Below are 18,250 nucleotides of genomic sequence, written 5' to 3' on the forward strand. Positions count from 1 at the left end.
TGGTTACCACATTAGAAAAAAGATGTTGAGACTTTGGAAAAAAGTAAAGAACTTTATAGTTTTAAAGAACTGCAACTAAGATGATTAAAGGCCTGGACACAAAAACATATGACGAATGGTTACAGGATTTGGGTACGGCTAGTCTAGAGAAAAGAACTAGAGGTGACATGATAGCAGTGTTCCAATATTTGAGGGGCTGCCATAGAGAGGAGGGAGTCAAGCTATTTTCCAAAGCACCTGAAAATCAGACAAGAAATAATGGATGGAAACTGATCAAGGAGTGATTCAACCTACAAATAAGGAGAGATTGTTCTGTGAGAACAATCAACCAATGGAACAGGTTGCCTTCAGAAGTCGTGGGAGCTTCATCACTGGAAGCTTTCAAGAAGAGACTGGACTGCCACCTGTTAGAAATGATAAAGGGCAGGGATCCTCAAACTATGGCCCCCAGGCCAGATACAACCTGCCGTAGCAATGACAGCCTGCGCGTCATTCAGTTTAGTTTAGGACCATGATGGTGAACCTATGGCACGCGTGCCAGAGGTGGCATGTAAAGCCCTTTCTGCTGGAACGTGCACCGTCGCCCCAGGTCAGATCTCCTTGGCGTTTCTTTTGTGAGCTTCTGTTTCCCTGCAAATAACGAAACAGAAGCTCACGAAAGAAAAAGATCTTACCTCTTGCTGTGATGCCGGTTTTGGGATGCCCTGCTTCCTGCCAGCCAGCTGGTCTTCGGGTCTTTGTTGCGCATGTCCACGCATGTCAACATGCATGTTCACACAAATTGCACATGTCCACGCATTTGCACATGCATGCACCTTTTAGTTTCGGCATGTGCGCGCATGCAGTTTGGGCACTCGGTATCTAAAAAGGTATCCTAAACCATCACTGGTTTAGGATGTCAATCGCTGGGGCTGGGGACCAAGGGTTCCCCCCCCTTTTTTTAAAAAAGCTTGCTTTCCCACAGCCCCCCCCTTTCCTCCTGTTTGCTCAAAGGGGTGTTGAATCTGGAGGATTTTGGGGGAAAAAAGGAAGAAAAAGCAAGGTGGGGGGATCAGACATGGATGTGCCGGGATTTAGCCAGCGTGGAGTCTTGCGAGGGCCTTGGATGCAGGGAAGGTTAGGAGTCCAGACCTTTTTTTTAAAGGGTGGATGCCCAACTAGCGATCAGTCCAGAGGCAAAGCAGCAACTGTGTGCTCTCGGGGTAGGGAGCACAGGGGGGGGGAAGGGGTATTTCTGAGGGGGTGGGGGTGGGGAAAAAAAGCAGAGTACCGGACTGAAATGAGAACCTGGCTTTTAATCAACCCCCTCCCCACCGGTGCTCTTCCTGTTTCGCTGCTTTACTGTATCGGAGGGTTCAGTTGGGGTCTTGAATTAGACCCCTGGAGGCTGGGCAAGGGGAAAGCACACTTGTTGCATTTGCCGGGAAGTGTGTTTGCATGCAAGTGTGCCCGTTGCAATGGAGATGCAGGCAGACCTCTTCTCGTTGCATGCCGTTTACAAAGCCCTGGGTGGAAGGAGGGGAGGTGTGGCAGGAGAGGGGCGGGAGGATCAACTGGGATGGGATGGGGGGGAGAGAACGGGGTGAATTGTCCTGCATTGGAAACCCAGCCCAGCTCCCTCACCCTCCGCCGAGCTGGGATGAGCCTCCAAATGAAACTCACGTGCACTGCGTTGCAAGTAATGCACACCGGAGACAGAAAGGAGGAAGGGGGAAGCTGGGGAGTCGAGAGGGCATCCCCGGGTGCCAGGTTGCAAGAGCTGGTTCCAATCCAGGCTTTGTGTGGTCTGCATGTGCCTCCTTCCTCCTGCCTGGGGTTACCAGCTTGACCCATAGTGGCCAGGCGTGTGGTGTGGCTGTCAGCCTTGCACAATGCCGGCAAGGCAATGGGTAGATGGGTGGCTTGATTGGTGGGTGGGTAGGGGACTTCTCCTTCAAGAAAGATGCGTTCCCCAGCCAGCTCTTCCTTCCCCTCCGCTGCAATCTTGCCTGCTGCCTCTGTGCCTCCTTACTCTCCGCACCCTTGCAGGGCAAAAAAAAGGGGAGCGGCAGCCAGTGGGGAAGGGGTGATTTCTCTTCCCGAATGGTCTGCAAAAAGGGGGTTCTCTTCCTTGCCCGCCACCCCACTCTGGATTGCTGGCATCCTCTGCTGGAGCTGGAGAAATCCCTGCCTTTACAAGAGCCAGAAGAGATCGTCCCTTTTGCAAGTAGGAAGTCTTGCCAGGAGGATTACAGCCAGGGATTTCCCCCTCCCCCTCCTTCCTTTCGCTGTCTTGCCCTGCATCTGGGGCTCCCTTCCTTGCATGGAGACCTGGCTTAAGTGGAAAAGTCTTGAGGCTTCTTCCTGAGCTGCCAGTAGTGATGGCTGCTTTTGCAGTGACCTGGGAATCGCCCCATGGAATCCTTGCCATTGGGATCTTGGCATAGGGTTTGCCTTGCCTTAGAAGAAATTGGTTGTTTGGAAAGGGATCCGGTACTGCATCTGGTTGGTCACCAAGGAGAACAACCTCCGGTGTCATTTCACACGTGTGTGTGTGTGTGTGTGTGTGTGTGTGTGTGTGTGTGTGTGTGAAATAGCTGAATTTGCTGCCACACTTTTACAGGGCTATTGCAGCTTGAATTATACTGACAGGTCATAGATTTGAGGATTGATCATATAATGTGGGGCATTGGTCCCTCTGCACATTAAATCTTGGTGGTTTTGAGGTTTAAGGGCCTCGCTGCCTGTCCAGTGAGGTTCTGTCTTTTAGGCCTAACAAATGCAGCCAGAATTTTCATTTTCATGCAATACAATCAGAATAGAGCTGGAAGGGACCTTGGAGGTCTTCTAGTCCATCCCCCTGCTCAAGCAGGAGACCCTACAGTTTCAAACTCTTAGGTGGCTGTCCAGTCTCTTCTTAAAAACTTCTAGTGATGGAGGACCCACAGCCTCTGGAGGCAAGCTGTCCTCCAGTTCAATTTTTCAAACAATAGGCCGCCCCACCCCAACATAAGTTGACTTTGTAAAAATATACAAATAGAATGAGACTATTGCCTTATACACTGTAAGCCGCCCTGAGTCTTCGGAGAAGGGCGGGGTATAAATGTAAACAAACAAAACAAAAAAAAAACAGTCTGAGGGACTGTGAATTAGCCCCGTTTAAAAAGTTTGAGGATTTGTGGTGTAGGGTCTCCTGCTTGGGCGGGGGTAGGGGGTGGACTATAATACCTACTCTTAATCTGTTAAATACAATGTGCAGATAAATTTGCAATGTGAATGTAAGTGTGCACATGGGATTTTCCAACTGTTCAATGTGAATTCCTTATAGTATTCCTTTTACAAAAATAAATATCTTCACTTGTGTAGTTCTTTTAACTACTTTACTTACTTATTAACTCAGGCTTGTTCTCTAATTTATAAATAAATGAAATGAAGTCTTCCAGGTAAGTCCTCACTTGATTATTAGGTAACTATAATTTATCTTAAATTGTGAGCAACTGCTTACCATAATCGTCATCAAAGAGTTCTTGCCTTTCAGAATGATATTGTGAATCAGCAATTTCTTCATATTCTTCAACCATGCTAGTTCCAAACACTCTGTAAATCATATTTTAATTAAACTAGTTAAAGAACTAACAAAATATGATTGTTTCCTTTTACACAAAAGACTTATTTCACACTAGCAAACTGATAAAACTGAAGTGCAATGCATATCCCTGGCTCTTACTAGTTAAGATTATCACAGAGTTGACTACGAATGAAGGCAAATATATGTGTCCCAGGATAATGTTGCAAGATCCAATTTGGGTCAATCACCGAAACAAGAGATTTAGTTTTCCAAGCTTTCAGACTCATGCTGGAGCCCATCCTCAGGGACCTTCTCTCTACCAGAATGCGTGACTTGGGCTATTCAATGAGTCATATTTATGTGGTACATAAATTAGAATTCATATTTAACAGAGTAGAGATAGAAGAGCCAGAAAAACATGCTATCAGACCAAAACTATCGGCAATGCTGGTCATACACAAACCAAATATTATGCTTAGCCCAAAGGAGCAACACAGCTTGAAAAACCTGAAACAATATCAGGACATTATTTTATTGGCAGATAAAGGCTGCTCAACGATGGTGATGAACCACAGAGATTATGACATGAAAACATTCACCCTGCTCAATGATTCCTCAACATATGGGCCAACAAAGACATCAGGGATGAGAATGATGGTCACACAATTGTATGCTTATCTCAGCCAAATCAAACAAAACAACTGTATAATGGAAAAAGAAGATTGGAAAATAAAAGCAACAGATACTGCCCCAGCAAGACTTTACTGACTTCCTGTTATGACCCGGGATTGGGCACGGAAACTACACACCCAGAAGAAAGACTTAACTCCCCTTTATTGTTCCAGCTTGCCCCCAAAAGTCCCGCCATTTACTGCAAGTCCAGGAATAAAGCTCTATACACACACCTCCAATATTTCCTGGCTGCTATTAGTCCAGAAGAGCAGCTCAGTTCTGAAAGCAGCCAAAGTTCAGGGAAGTTGGTTCCAATGAGTCCTCGTCACAGAAAGAGTTGACTGGCACTGCAGCACCACCCGGAGTATAACTGTGTCACTGTGACCTGCATGTAGCCATGCCAGGCCAGGATGGCAAACAAGACAAGCACAGCAAAGTATCCAGATATTGGTAACAGCACGAGGCTGGAAAAAGCAACTTGTTCCTGACAAACGCCCCTCCCAACTGCGTCTCCTTAAATCTCATTCCCAGGTGGGCCCTGTGAAGAGGGGTAGGGAGCCCTCCTTCCGAGTTGTTAGGATGCCCTGCACTGATTCCGTTTCCTCTCCGTTCTCCATACTCAGGGATTGGGGGGCAGTAATTGTTCCACTGCTCGACTGTCTGCCCTGTCCTTTCCCCTTGCCTGGTCCTCCTGCTCCCCCTGCTCCACCGCTCTCTTGCTGGCGACACTTCCCAGGCCTGAGGGATCCGGGACTGCCTCGTCCTGCACCTCCGATTGTTCCTCCATTGGCCCTAGATCTGTCTCATCCTCCTCCTCAGACTCAGGCTTCGACGGGACCATGACAGTCCCCAAGATACACAAAATAAAGAGTCCCCCTCAGACCTAGTGTAGCACTAAGAAATACCCCTACCTACAACTTGGCTAAATGGCTGGCACCATGTTTAAAGTTCCTGACCCCACCCTCGAACAGCATGATCACATCATTCATGCAATTTTTGACAAAACTACTGTAAGCAACTGCCTCAGCAAGACTCTTAATCCATTAAGTTGAATCAAAAGAACTTTTACCGAGAGAAAAGTGATTGCAGGAGAACAAGGCAAAATCTGAAAAGTCCATGCAATGTAAACAGCATTCTTTTGTTTCTCCAAGCCCAACCCCTCTAATCAGCAACCGATATGATGCCGCAAGGTTGTTTTGACAATCTCTGAGATACGAAGCGATAAAAGTTTACCCTCAGGGCATGATGGCCTTGGAGACGGGCTGAAACTGGCTGGGGGAGAGCTCTCTCTGTCTCTGAAGACACCCCCACTCCTTTCTGTCTCCAAAGATGCTCCCCCTCCCTAATTCCCAAGTGGTTACCAAAAAAAGTAAAAAGCAAGCTAAAATGCCAGCAAGCTTCCTCCCCCACCAGATCCTGTCCAATAGAATGGTAGGACACAATGGTGGATCTGACACACAGATAAAACTGTGGCAGCCTTGTGTCCTGAACAGTGTAGTTAGTCCTGGAGAACAGAACAAACAAGCAGGGAGAGAAGAAATAGAAAACAAAAGGAATGTCATTTGGGTTTGTCCAGTACTGATTATGGAAATGTTTAACACGTTTAGGCGCTCTAACTTGGTGATGGTCAACTCATTCATTCTGAGCTGCCGGGAAGTCCTTCCATGCCATCAAATACTGAAGGGTTCCCCTATGTCTATAGAGGTCTAGCATTTCCCTGATTTCAAAGTGCTGCTTTCCTTTTACCATTAAAGTTTCTGGGATTGATGAAAGTTCAGCTCTAAGGGGAAAAGTGATCTCAGTCTTCATTCAATAAGCTACAGCGAAACATGGGGTGAATCCGTCGACGGGACTTCAGCAAATATAATTCTACAGTCAGTTAATGATGCACTTAATTGGGAAGGGCCCTACAAATTTAGGTCCCAGCTTCTTTGATGGTTGTACAGATTGCAGGAAGCAGGTGGAAAGGTAGACATGGCTGCCAAACTCAAACGGCTTGGGTTCTGCATGCTTCTTGTCGGCCTGCTTCTTACAATTATCCTCCAGAGCTTTGCTCACCACCGGCCATGTGTTTCGCAGTTGGGAGACCCACTCTTTCAACGATGCAACTGGGGATTCATTAAGGGGTAATTTCAGCATAAGATTAAAGTCTTGTCCAGTAGCCACTCTAAAAAGAGTGAATCCTGTGTTGCTGTGCACAGAGTTATTGTACGCCACTTCAGCAAAGGGCAACAAATCAGTCCAATTACCTTGCTTATAACTGATGTAACACCTAAGACAGGGGTCCTCAAACTATGGCCCATGGGCTGGATACAGCCTGTCAAAGCCATTAATCTGACCCGTGCAGGATCACGAGGCTGCCCCACCCACATCGACCCACCCACCCGCCAGCTCCCACCCTTCAGCCAAGCAGAGGACTTACCTTCACGAGCCCCGTGGGCTGGAACTGGAAGGTAAGGCCAACATTTTGGGCCAGCAGAGTGCTTCTGGAGATGGGGGAGGTCAAAAACAGAGCGCGTGGATGCTCTGGGAGGCCAAAAACGGGCCTGTTTTGGTCTCCCCCACCTCCAGTAGCACTCTGCAGACCAAAAACGGAGCGCACAGAGGCCTCCTGGGGTGTCTGCGCGACCCGTTTTTTACCTCCTTCACCTCCAGAAGATAGACGAGAGAGACAGAGACAGAGAGAGAAAAAGAGAGACAGAGTGATAGAGAGTGGAATATTGTAGGTCGAAACACAGGTGAGGAGCCAAACTTCCAACAGCAATGTTTTATTAAGATAAGGACTCAGTATAAACCAACATCCAGTTTCAGCAATGGACCCTCAATGACAGGTGTTTCATTCTGCACTGGCCTCAGCCCTTTAAATACCCTTACACTGTGTTATCGTCCCTCTCACTCTTCTGGATTCCCACCCCAGTTTACATCTTTCAGCTCTCTAATGGCTGTCCTCTTTGCTCGGCTCCGAAGCTGATTGATATGTTGGCGTCACAGATGCCCATCCTCAAGCTCCACCTGGTACAAATGGGGACCCATAACTTCTGTAATCTGTGCCGGCACTCATATGGGTTGACCAGTATAATTCCAGGCATATACTAGATCACCTTGCTCAAAGGTTCTGACGGTATCTTCCCAGTCTGTGAGGGCTTGTTGAATAATCGGGGTGTATTCTATCTAAATTTGTTCTCAGCTGGCAACCCGTAAGTAATTCCGCTGGGCTCTTTCCGGTGGCTACACAGGGAGTTGGTTGAACAAATACTTATCAAGTTTCTCCTGATCGTCCCCTGGACCCATTCGAGACCACACCCCTTTCATCATTCGCACCATTTGCTCCGCCTGCCCTTTACTCGCGGGGTGAAATGGCACGACAAGGGTGTGACGTATTTCTCAGTTTACTAGGAATACCTCAAATGCCGTTGCCGTAAATTGTGGCCCATTGTCCGATACCAACATGTCCGGCAACCCATGTGTCGCAAACAGTTTGTTCAATACTCTAACAACAGTGTCTGTCATGGTTGACCTCATTATGGCTACCTCCAGCCATTTAGAATATGCATCAACAATTAGGAAAGACAACCCCTTTATTGGCCCTGCAAAATCAAGATGTATTCTAGACCAGGGGCCTCTCGGTTTCCCAGTCCCATAATAATGCTGCAGGAGGTGCCAGTCTTGATTCCTGGCATACTTGACACAACACCACCCACTCCGCAATATCTATATTTGGCCACCACAGATAATTACAGGCCAAACATTCATCCTTACAATTCTGGGGTGGCCTTCATGTAGGGTCTCTAATAATGATTTCCTTAGCCTTGAGGGTATCACTACCTGATTCCCCCACAATAGGCAACCCTTCTTCACCAAAAGTTCGTATGGCCTTGCCCGGAATGGCTTAAACTCTACACTTCCTGTCTCTTTAAGCCATCCCCTCCACATCCAGTTTAACACTTGCATGATTGTTTGGTCTCTTCTAGACTGGGTTGCCACTTCCGCGGCTGTAACAAGAATGGACTCAATGGATAGAATGGACAGTCTTAATCAGCAGTACTGATGCTGCAGGAGCTGGATCCTCCACTGGATTAGGTAGGGGACATTGGCTTAGGCCATCAGCATGGCCCAGTTCTATGCCGGGTCAATGTATAAGTCGATAACTATATGCTGCTAAAAACTCTGTCGAATGAGTCATTATTGGGGACAAGACCTGCGGTGTTTGGCAGTACTCAGCGATTAGTCCCAACAGCGGCTTATGATCTGTCACTAAATCAAATCTCCTTCCATAAACATATTCATGAAATCTCCTAATTACAGCCACCGCAGCCAATGCCTCTTTATCAAGTTGGCTGTAGTTCCTCTCAGCAGATGGTAGTGTCCTGGAAAAGAACGCTACTGGAGCCTCATGACTGTCTGGAAGGCGATGACTCAAAACTCCCGACTCCAAATGGGGATGCATCACACATCAGGACTAACAGCAAACGTTCATTAAATTGAACTAAGACGCTATCCAAGGAAATTAATTTTTTCATCCCCACAAATGCAGCTGCTTCTCGGCATCTCCATACCCACGGCACCTTTTTGCCCAATAGTCAATGTAGTGATTCAGCGACAGATGTCTTTTGTCGCAAAAACACACTATAGAAATTGAGGAGGCTTAAAAAGGCCTGGAATTCCATCTTATTTTATTTATTATATTAATTAAACTTGTTTATTTATTTATTAAATAAATAAAATAATCTTATTCTTTGTGTCAGGGTTCCAAGGAACACCCCCAACAAAATAAAGCTCTGAGGCTTGAGGTTCCAGTTTTGGAAGGCAATTTTCTTTTTGCTTCTTAACTGCCACTTTGGTGTTGGCGCAGCCTGTATTGCTTGTACTTTCTGCTTGGTGGGATGCAATCCAGATGCATCGACCAGGTATCCCAGGAACTTGACTCGATTTACTGCTACTTTACACTTTTCCTCCCTTACCTTTAGTCCAGCCTCTTGAAATCTTTGTAGTACTAGTCGTAGTCGTTCAAATAATTCAGTGTTACTGATAGCAAAGATGAGCACATCATCGAAATAGGGCACAACCCCAGGGATGCCATATAACAAAGGTTCCATCAGCTTTGAAACAATTTTGGGGCTACACTCACCCCAAACTATAGGCAGCGGCAACGGAATGCCCCCCAATTTGTTTTGATAGTTTGGGCTTCAGCAGTGGCATTATCTACAGGGAGCTGCTGATATGCTTGGCCAAGATCTAACTTTACGAAGATCTCCACCCCCACCCCAGCTAATGTAACAAGTGCTGCACCACTGGTAATGGATAAGCATTATGTTGAAGAGCCCTATTCAATGTACATTTATAATCTGCACAAATTTGGACTGATCTATCTGGCTTCACTGGCGTCACAATGGGGGTCTCCCACTTGGCGTGGTTCACCGGTTCCAGTACACCTTGCTGAATCAATTTATCTAGTTGTTTGTCAACCTTGGACTTTAGTGCAAATGGCATCCTCTTCAGTTTCATCCTTATTGGTGCCACCTTGGGGTCCAAACTGAAGGAACGTTCCACTACCCTTGATGGGGAAGTTATTTCCTTGATAATCTCTCAAACGAATATGACTACACATGAGCTTCCGTTTCGCTCCATGTGGCACCAATTTCTGTAGAGTCTGCCAGTATATGATTGTTGTTGCCGAACCCGTATCCACTGCCATCTGGCAGGGAAATCCCGCAGTAAGGACAGTAATGTAAATTTTACTACTTCCCAGAATCCTGGTTTGATTGCTCATCCTCTCAGAACAACAGGCATCCATGTTAATAGTACAACACTCATCCTCTGGGGTTCTTTGCCTTGGTGGGCCATGCTTCCCCCCTCCATTATGAATTAAAATCTGCCCAGTTGGGGGGGCAGGCAACGCAGCATGGCAAACTTGTGCTAGATGACCCTTCTTCTCACACTGTCTACAAATGGTGTTTTTATGGCGACACATAGCTCTCGGATGGTTTCCGCCACACCCTATACATGAGAACTTCTGATCCTGTCAATCTGTGATCTCTGTATCTCTTCCGTTGATCTATTTGATAGCTTGCGCCTCCTTTACTCCTGTCTGTAGCGATAACATTGGTTTTGTTAATAATCATCTCTGTAACCGAACATCCCGAACCCCATAGACCAATCGGTGCGAGGAGGTGCTCACTCTAGTACTGCTTGGACTTTGGCAGGGTCCATCTCCAATCCGTCAGAGGAAATACGGTATCCCAGATAGTCGATTTTTGATTGATGGAATTCACATTTCGACAATTTTGCATAAAGTTCAGCGGCCAGTAATTTTTTAAGTACTGCTCTTACTAGCTTCACATGCTCCTCCATGGTTTCCGTGTAGATAAGTATTTCACAAGATAAACAAGAACCCCTTTAAACAAATGTTCATGGAGAACTTCATTTATTAGCTGCATGAAAACTGCTGGGGCCCCTTGCAACCCAAATGGTAAGACTCGGAATTCAAAGCAACCAAGGGGACAATTGAACGCTGTTTTCCATCCATCCCCTTCTTTTATGCGTACTCTGTAATACGCTTCTCGTAAGTCCAGTTTAGTAAAGAACTTTCCTTTGGCCAAGTGGGCGAGCATGTCTTTCATAAGAGGCATGGGGTATACATTTTCCACGCACACACAGTTCAGGTTTCTATAGTCAACTATCAAGCGGAAGGTGCCATCTTTCTTTTCCCGGAACATGACTGGGGCTGCAACCTGAGGCCTAGCCGGTTGAATGAATCCTTGTTCTAAATTTTTATCTATAAAGTTCCGTAATTCCCCCAATTCTTTCTGGGTCATGGGGTAAGATTTTGGTTTCGGGAGTTTCACCCCTGGTAGAATGTCTATTGCACAGTCTGTGGGCCTATGGGGAGGCAGCACGTCAGAGGCCTTTTCACTAAAAACCTCTTGTAGGTCCCAGTACTCTTTAGGAATTTTTTCCTCCCCCTCTAGCCTTTCAACCATCGCCCCCAGTTTCTCAGGGCGATCGGGATCAGGGGGTTTTAAAATTATCTTCTCCTTCTTTTGTGCCTTTGTGCGGAGTCGCAACACCCCTGTTCTCCAGTTTATTTTTGGATTCCATTTTCGGAGCCACGAGAGACCCAGTACAAGAGGCTGATCCATCCCTGGGGCCACTATGAAGTTTATGATTTCTTTGTGGTCTTCTATGGTCATCTCTATGGGTTTCTGTCACAAAGTGGGCTGGGCCTCCCCCCGCTACCGATCCGTCTAGCTGGCAGAAGGCTATGGGCCTGCTCAATGTTTTTACTCTTAGTTCCATTTTCTCCACCACCTCCGGGCTTAAGATACATCGGGTACACCCAGAGTCTAAGAGGGCTAGCATTTCCCCTTGCATTCCTGAGGATGGGACGTACAGTTGTACTGGAACGGTAAGGGGCCTCCCTTTCCAACTCACCAGGAAATCCTCGTCCGATTCCGAAGATGGCTCGCTGTCATCTGACCCGGTAGGAGTCCCAAATTCTTCCTCGATGGGAGGAGCGTTTTTGGCGTCATCCGCTCCCCTCTTTGCGACCTCTCACGATTTTGGTTCTACCTGTGCCGTTGGTTTTTTGCCACTAGGGGTCGCCTTTGGCGGCAGCTTCGCACAACAATCAGCAGCTCGGTGGCCTTCTTTTCCACATCTGAAACAGCCAGTGGGTTTCTTCTTCCCACCCTCCACTGCAACAGATTCTTTGGTCAGTTCCCTCTGGAACTGAGTTGGGGTTTGCCTCCAACTACAATCACTTCGCAGGCGGTCCTTGGCTAGGTCTATCTCCATTTCTGCTGCCAGGGTGTACCAGCCATGCAGGGTAGTCGGGGATGCTCGAGCTCTACACAATTTATATAGATCTCCGTGTAGGCCATCTTTGTATATGTCCAAAAGAGCCACTTCCGACCACCCTCTCATGAGAGGTACCAGATCGCTGAACTCTTGGTTGTAGTCAGTCACTGGTCTCCTCCCTTGTCTGATGGACCTCATGCGAATCTTGGCCTTTTGCTCTGCCAAGGGGTCCTCAAATCTCATTCTCAGGGCTGCCATAAAATGGTGGTAGTTCCTCAGGAGAGGGGAATCCTCTTGGTACAAGGTCACGTACCAGGAAGCCGCCCTACCACTCAAGACTTGAGTCACGCTTCTCACTTTAGAGGCTTCTGACAAATAATCTTCACCCCTTTCTTGCATGTGGCTCTCCACCATAGCCTGGAATAAGCCTAATTCCTTAGGGTCTCCATCAAACTTCCTGGGAATTGGGGGAATTTTAGGTTTTTTTCCTTCTGCGAGGTAACATTTGTGCAGAGGGGATCCCCTGACCCCTACCCAGATCTGCAGCCCCTGGAGAACGCAGCTCAGGCTCTCGTTCCTCCAGAATCTCTCTGCTGTATGCTGCTCCCCCGGTGGCCATCGAAATTTCTGTTTCCACATCTTCCCTCTCCTCCCAGGCTTTTGGGTGGGGTCCTCATACCTTTCACGATCTCTCTGTCGCTCTCTCGCCTCACGATACAGTCTGACGGCTTCTGCAATTTGTAATTCATCCTTAATTAGCTGCTCCTGTTGCCAAGCAGAGAGTTTCTTTTTTTGCTTACGTCTAGTAACTCCGGATTGTAGTTCCCCCGGGTCTGGAAAGTTTTTAAAATCCAGTTTGGCCTTCTCCTGTTTCTCCTCTATTTGTAGTTTCTCCAGCCACTCTGCAGAAATTCCTGAGTATTTGGGAGGGCCCGATGTGGCTGCCAAGGCTGCTCCTGTCTCCTCCAGCTCATCTTCCGAGGTTGGCTTTCTCCCCAGAAAAGATTCCTTATCAACTCCTCTGTGATAGTCCTGGGATGAGATGTCTGCCAGCTGCTCCTCATCAGGTTCGCATTCGTGCTCCGACATCATTAAGGGAAAAAAGAGTTTTCAGTCCCCTCGGTTGTGATCCGGGATGACTGATTTTGGGTGAGTTCCAGCTTAATGTCAGCCTGCCCCAAATCAGTGTTTGAGAAAATAAAGACCCAACTCCATCATGTTGAAGAAATTGGTAATTTATACCAAACTAATCTGTATGCAGTACAAGCAAAGCTGGAACTGGAAGTAAATCAAAACCACAGAGTCATATTCTCTCCTGAACCCTCCCCCTACTAGAGGTCAATACAGTAATAGTCCAATGTCTTCCTCCTCGGCCACATGTAGTTTCACTTCCGATATTCTCCCTCTGTCAATCTTCTGGATGGAATGTGGAGTCAGCAGCTGCCGTTACATTCACGCCCCAAAACAATTCAAACATCTATTTTAAAAAGGCTTTTCCCCTCTCCCACACATGCAATGTCAGCCGACGCTGGAAACAGTGAAAACCTCCCCCCTCCTCCATAAAGCATGTAAGACATTCAGTAGAGCAAACTTTTAACAAGGTAATAAAACAGTCAGATAATCTAGTAGGAGAAATACACTAAATTAAAGCGGAAGCTGACAACGGCTCCCATAGCCACATTGCTATTGTCAGCCTGGATGACAAAGGAAGCATTTCAATCAAGATGCTTCAGGATCGGTTCAGCTGCAAACAGCAATTTGAGCTTTTCAAATGCTGCTTGGCATTCCAAAATCTATTTAAGGGACTGGCTAGGTTTAAATTTATTCTCCCATTTTGTCTTGCTTAGTTTGTGATGGGGAGTGCAATCTGCGCAAAAGATTAATCGGCAAAAATTAGCAAAGCCTAGGAAACTTCGGTTCGGGGTGGAGCCAAGTCCAGCACCACTTGGACTTTTTTGGGGGGGTCCATCTCAGCACCTTCATATGAGATGTGATAGCCCAAATAATCTATTTTGCTTTAGTGAAACTCACCTTTGGAGAGTTTGACATACAGTTTGGCAGCCTGCAGTTTTTTGAGTACGGACCTCACTAATTTCACATTTCAGTGTAGATTAAAATGTCACCAGATACACCAGTACTCCCTTATACAGGTGCTCGTGTAAGACCTTGTTTATCAATTGCATGAAAACTGCTGGGGGTCCCTGGAGGCTAAATGGGAGGACTTTGAACTGGAAGCAGCCCGATTGGAAGTTAAATGAGGTCTTCCACTCATGCCCCTCCCTAATTGTCATGTGGTAGTAAGCCTCTCACAAGTCCAATTTAGTGAATATTTTGCCCTTCACCATATGGGCCAGCATGTTTTTCATTAGGGGCAGGGGGTAGACATTTTCAATGTAAACAGCATTAAACCTCCTATACTCTACGCAAGGCGAACTGTTCCATCCTTCTTTTCATGAACCAGGACCAGGGCTGCTACTCTGGGCCTGGTCAGTTGAATGGGGGAGTTTCTCCAAATCCTTTTTGCTGAACACCTCTCGTAGATCCCAATACTCTTTGGGGATATTAGGGAGGTTTTTCTCTCATCCTTGCACCATGTCCTAATTTCCTGCTGCAGGGAGGCCACTTTCCGGAGTTCAGATTGCTCCTGGAGAGGATGACTCATTTGGATTTTTAGCAGCCATCTTCTTTAGTTTACATATGGGTTCCATTTCTTTAGCCATGCCAGGCCTAAGACAAGGGCTCATTCCATCCCTGGGGCTACTATGAAGCTTAAAGTCTCTATGTGGGCCCCCATCTGCCTATCTATACATTCAGGGACAAAGATGGCCGGGATGCCCCCTGCCACCAATCCATCTAGTTGGCAAAATGCAATGGGTACTCTCAGCCGCTGTAAGTGGATTTCTAATTTTTCCAGCAGGCTGGGTTAACTAAGCACCTGATGCAGCCCAAGTTAGCAAGGCTTGTAAGGTGGCCTTCAGTCCTGAGGTCTGAAAACTTAACTCTACAGGGAGCGTCACTAGTGTGACTGGGCTATTTACGATGGGGTCATCATCAGTGTTGATTAGACCCTGGCCGTCGGTTGGTGGGGTCAGAGTTCTGTCATCCCGCTTCAACGATGAGGTGAATGCAACTATTTCCACTCCCTTCAGTGCCATTTCTCTGGCCCATTGCAGGGTCTTGGTTGCTTTCCCAGGGAGCCCAAGAGGGGTCTTCTTGGTGGATGGCCAGCCTTGCACTCTGCTGCATGATGCCACACTTGAAGCAGGTGGAAGAGCACAGGATGCAGGTTTTGTGGTTTTACCACTCTTTTTTCCAGGGCCGGTTTCTTTCAGTTGGGTCGAGCGGTACCGGCTGCATGCTTGGTCGATCTCTACTTCCTCAGCCAGCACATACCAGTTGTGAAGGATGGAAGGGGGTCCCCTTGAGATGCAGGCATTCAGCCCATCTATGAAGAAATTGATGAGGATGTCTTCCGGCCAGTCGTTGAGTTGGCATATGCCAGATCATGAATTTACTCGATGTACTCTGTCACCACTCTGCGGTTGTGATGCACGGTTTTGATGCGGTCCCTTGATTAAGATCAGCAAGGGGGTCTTCAAATCACTGAAGGAGTGCTGTCATAAAGCGATCAAAGTTTCTTAGTTTTGGTGCATTCACATTGTGGAGGGTCATCACCCAGTGGGCTGTGGCCCCTTCCAAGCCCAGGGTGATGTTCCTCACCTTGGCACCTTCAGTAGGGATCTCCTGCCCATACTCTTGCACATACGTTAGAATATGGGCCAGCTGCTGGGGTTCTCCATCAAACTTCACACCAAGGAATGAGGTCTTTTGGTGCTTAACTCTTGCCTGGCCAGTTCTCACAGGGACAGAAGCCCCAGTGGCTCCTCTAGGTGCTGCGCCTGCCATGGTTGCCAAAAACCTGCTAGCAGCTGGGTTTGGTGAAACCCCTGGCATACTGCCTAGCACTGAAGCTTGCCTTCCATCCTCCACCTCTTGAGTTCACTGGGCCTTGCTGGCAGCAGCCTTGGCATGTGCTTCACGTGTCTTCAGGGTTTGGAAGGTATTCATCATGAACCACATGTCTTGCTTCATTATTAGGTCTGCTTGATCAGGTTCTTTGCCTTCCTTGTCCTCTTCCTTGAGCTCTTCCAGGTCTAATAGCCTCTCTCACTGCCAGCTGATGATGGCCCTTGGTTCTTCCTCCCTAAACTTCCTTCTTTCTTTTCTTTTTTTTTTTTTATTCAAAAAGTTTTACAGAAAAATTTTTCCCCCCTTTCCCCCACCTCCCCTCCCCCTCCCTTCACAACCCCTCCCCCGACTTCCCGGAACGAGCACAAGGTATAGTTAAAAATAAAACAAACATATGCTAAAAAATTTTCGTCCCAACTTAATTATACCCCTACAATCATCAATTCCTAACTTCCCCCGAAAACAAACAAAAATAATACATCATAATCATTCAAAAACAGTCTGATAAATCTTAGTCTGATATCTACTTTGAATATAGTCAATCCATTTTTTCCATTCCTTTAAGTATCTTTCTTGCATATTGTCTTTCAAAAAGGCTGATATCTTCGCCATCTCAGCCAAATTGGCAACTTTCACTATCCATTCTTCTATTGTAGGTACTTCTTTTTTCTTCCAGTATTGTCCTATTAGTAATCTTGCTGCTGTTATTAGATTTAAAATCAATTTAGTCTCAATTACTGTACAGTCCGTAATAATTCCCAACAAAAAAAATTGCGGCAGGAACTTTATCTTCTTTTTCAAAACGTTTTGTAAAATCCACCAAATTTTTATCCAAAAGGCCTGTATATCCTTACAAGTCCACCAAATATGAAAATATGTAGCATCATCACAATTGCATCTCCAATATTTTGCTTGCATATCTGGGTACATATACGATAATTTCTTAGGATCTAAGTGCCATCTATAAAACATTTTATAAAAATTTTCCCTCAGATTCTGTGCCTGCGTGAATTTAACATTTCTAACCCAATTTTTTTCCCAAGTTTCCAATAATATTGGCTCCTGAAAATTTTGTGCCCACTTTATCATACAGTCCTTTACCAAGTCCCTTTCAGAATCTATTTCAAGTAACACATTATACAATCTCTTTATATGCTCCTGAAACTGATTTCTAATTTGCTTTACCAAATTTTCCTCATTTTGCACTATACCAATTTTCTGATCTTTTTTCCATCTAGCACGTAGTTGCTCATATTGAAACCAAGTATAATTTTTCCCTTCTTCTTTTAGTACGTGCAGAGATTTTAATTGCAAATTACCTCTTTCAGTATACAAAAGATCTTTATATGTAATCATTTCCTGATTCTGTTCTATATTTATATTCTCTATTGTATGTCTAGGACTTGCCCATATAGGAACCTTATAATTTAGTTTGTAAGAGTATTTTTTCCAAACATGCAGAAGAGCAGTTCTTAATACATGATTTTTAAAGGCCTTATCCACTTTTTTGTCATAAATTAAATATGCATGCCATCCATATAGCAAGTCATAACCTTCTATATTCAAAATTCTTTCCTCCGTTAAATTAAACCAATCACTTATTACAGAGAGAGCAGCTGCTTCATAGTATAATTTAAAATTGGGCATTTTTAAACCTCCCCTTTCCCGGGAATCTTGAATTATTTTCATTTTAACCCTAGCTTTTTTACCTTCCCATATAAATTTATTAATTCCCTTCTGCCATTCCTCAAGATTCTTATCTTTCTTAATTATTGGTATCATCTGAAAGAGGAATAAAAATCTAGGTAAAACATTCATTTTAATAGCAGCTATTCTCCCCAGCAAGGATAATTGCAATTTTTTCCAAACAATCAACTCCTTCTGAACTTTTTGCCATAAAACCTCATAGTTATTCTTATACAATTTCACATTTGACGATGTAATATAGACCCCTAAGTATTTAACCTTCTTTACAATTTCAAATCCTGTTATTTCCTCTAGTTTTTCTTTCTGTTGTCTGGCCATATTTTTTATTATCACTTTTGTCTTTTTCTGATTTACCTTAAACACTGAAACCTTCCCATATTGATCAATTATTTCCAACAAAGATTTACTAGAGTTTATAGGGTTTGTTAAAGTAATCACCAGGTCATCTGCAAAAGCTCTCAGCTTATATTCATGTTGTCTAACTTTAATTCCCTCTATCTCCTTTACTTCTTGTATTTTATCCAATAATGGTTCTAGAGTTAGAATAAACAATAATGG

The 18,250-nt window shown here is 45.5% G+C and overlaps 1 protein-coding gene across 4 annotated transcripts in view; it reads right to left on the bottom strand.

Annotated features, from left to right (window-relative positions):
• SUCO (SUN domain containing ossification factor) overlaps positions 1–18,250 on the bottom strand; it is a 261,150-nt gene that overhangs the window by 77,947 nt on the left and 164,953 nt on the right. For 3 of the 4 annotated variants that reach the window (XM_058175843.1, XM_058175842.1, XM_058175844.1), the window contains one exon: positions 3,485–3,576. The exons of the other annotated variant lie outside the window; for it this stretch is intronic. In XM_058175843.1, the coding sequence (XP_058031826.1) occupies positions 3,485–3,576 (92 nt within the window). The remainder of the gene's footprint in view (positions 1–3,484; positions 3,577–18,250) is intronic. 4 annotated transcript variants of the gene reach the window in all.

This window comes from Ahaetulla prasina, chromosome 3 (assembly GCF_028640845.1).
Source record: "Ahaetulla prasina isolate Xishuangbanna chromosome 3, ASM2864084v1, whole genome shotgun sequence".
NCBI lineage: Eukaryota > Metazoa > Chordata > Lepidosauria > Squamata > Colubridae > Ahaetulla > Ahaetulla prasina.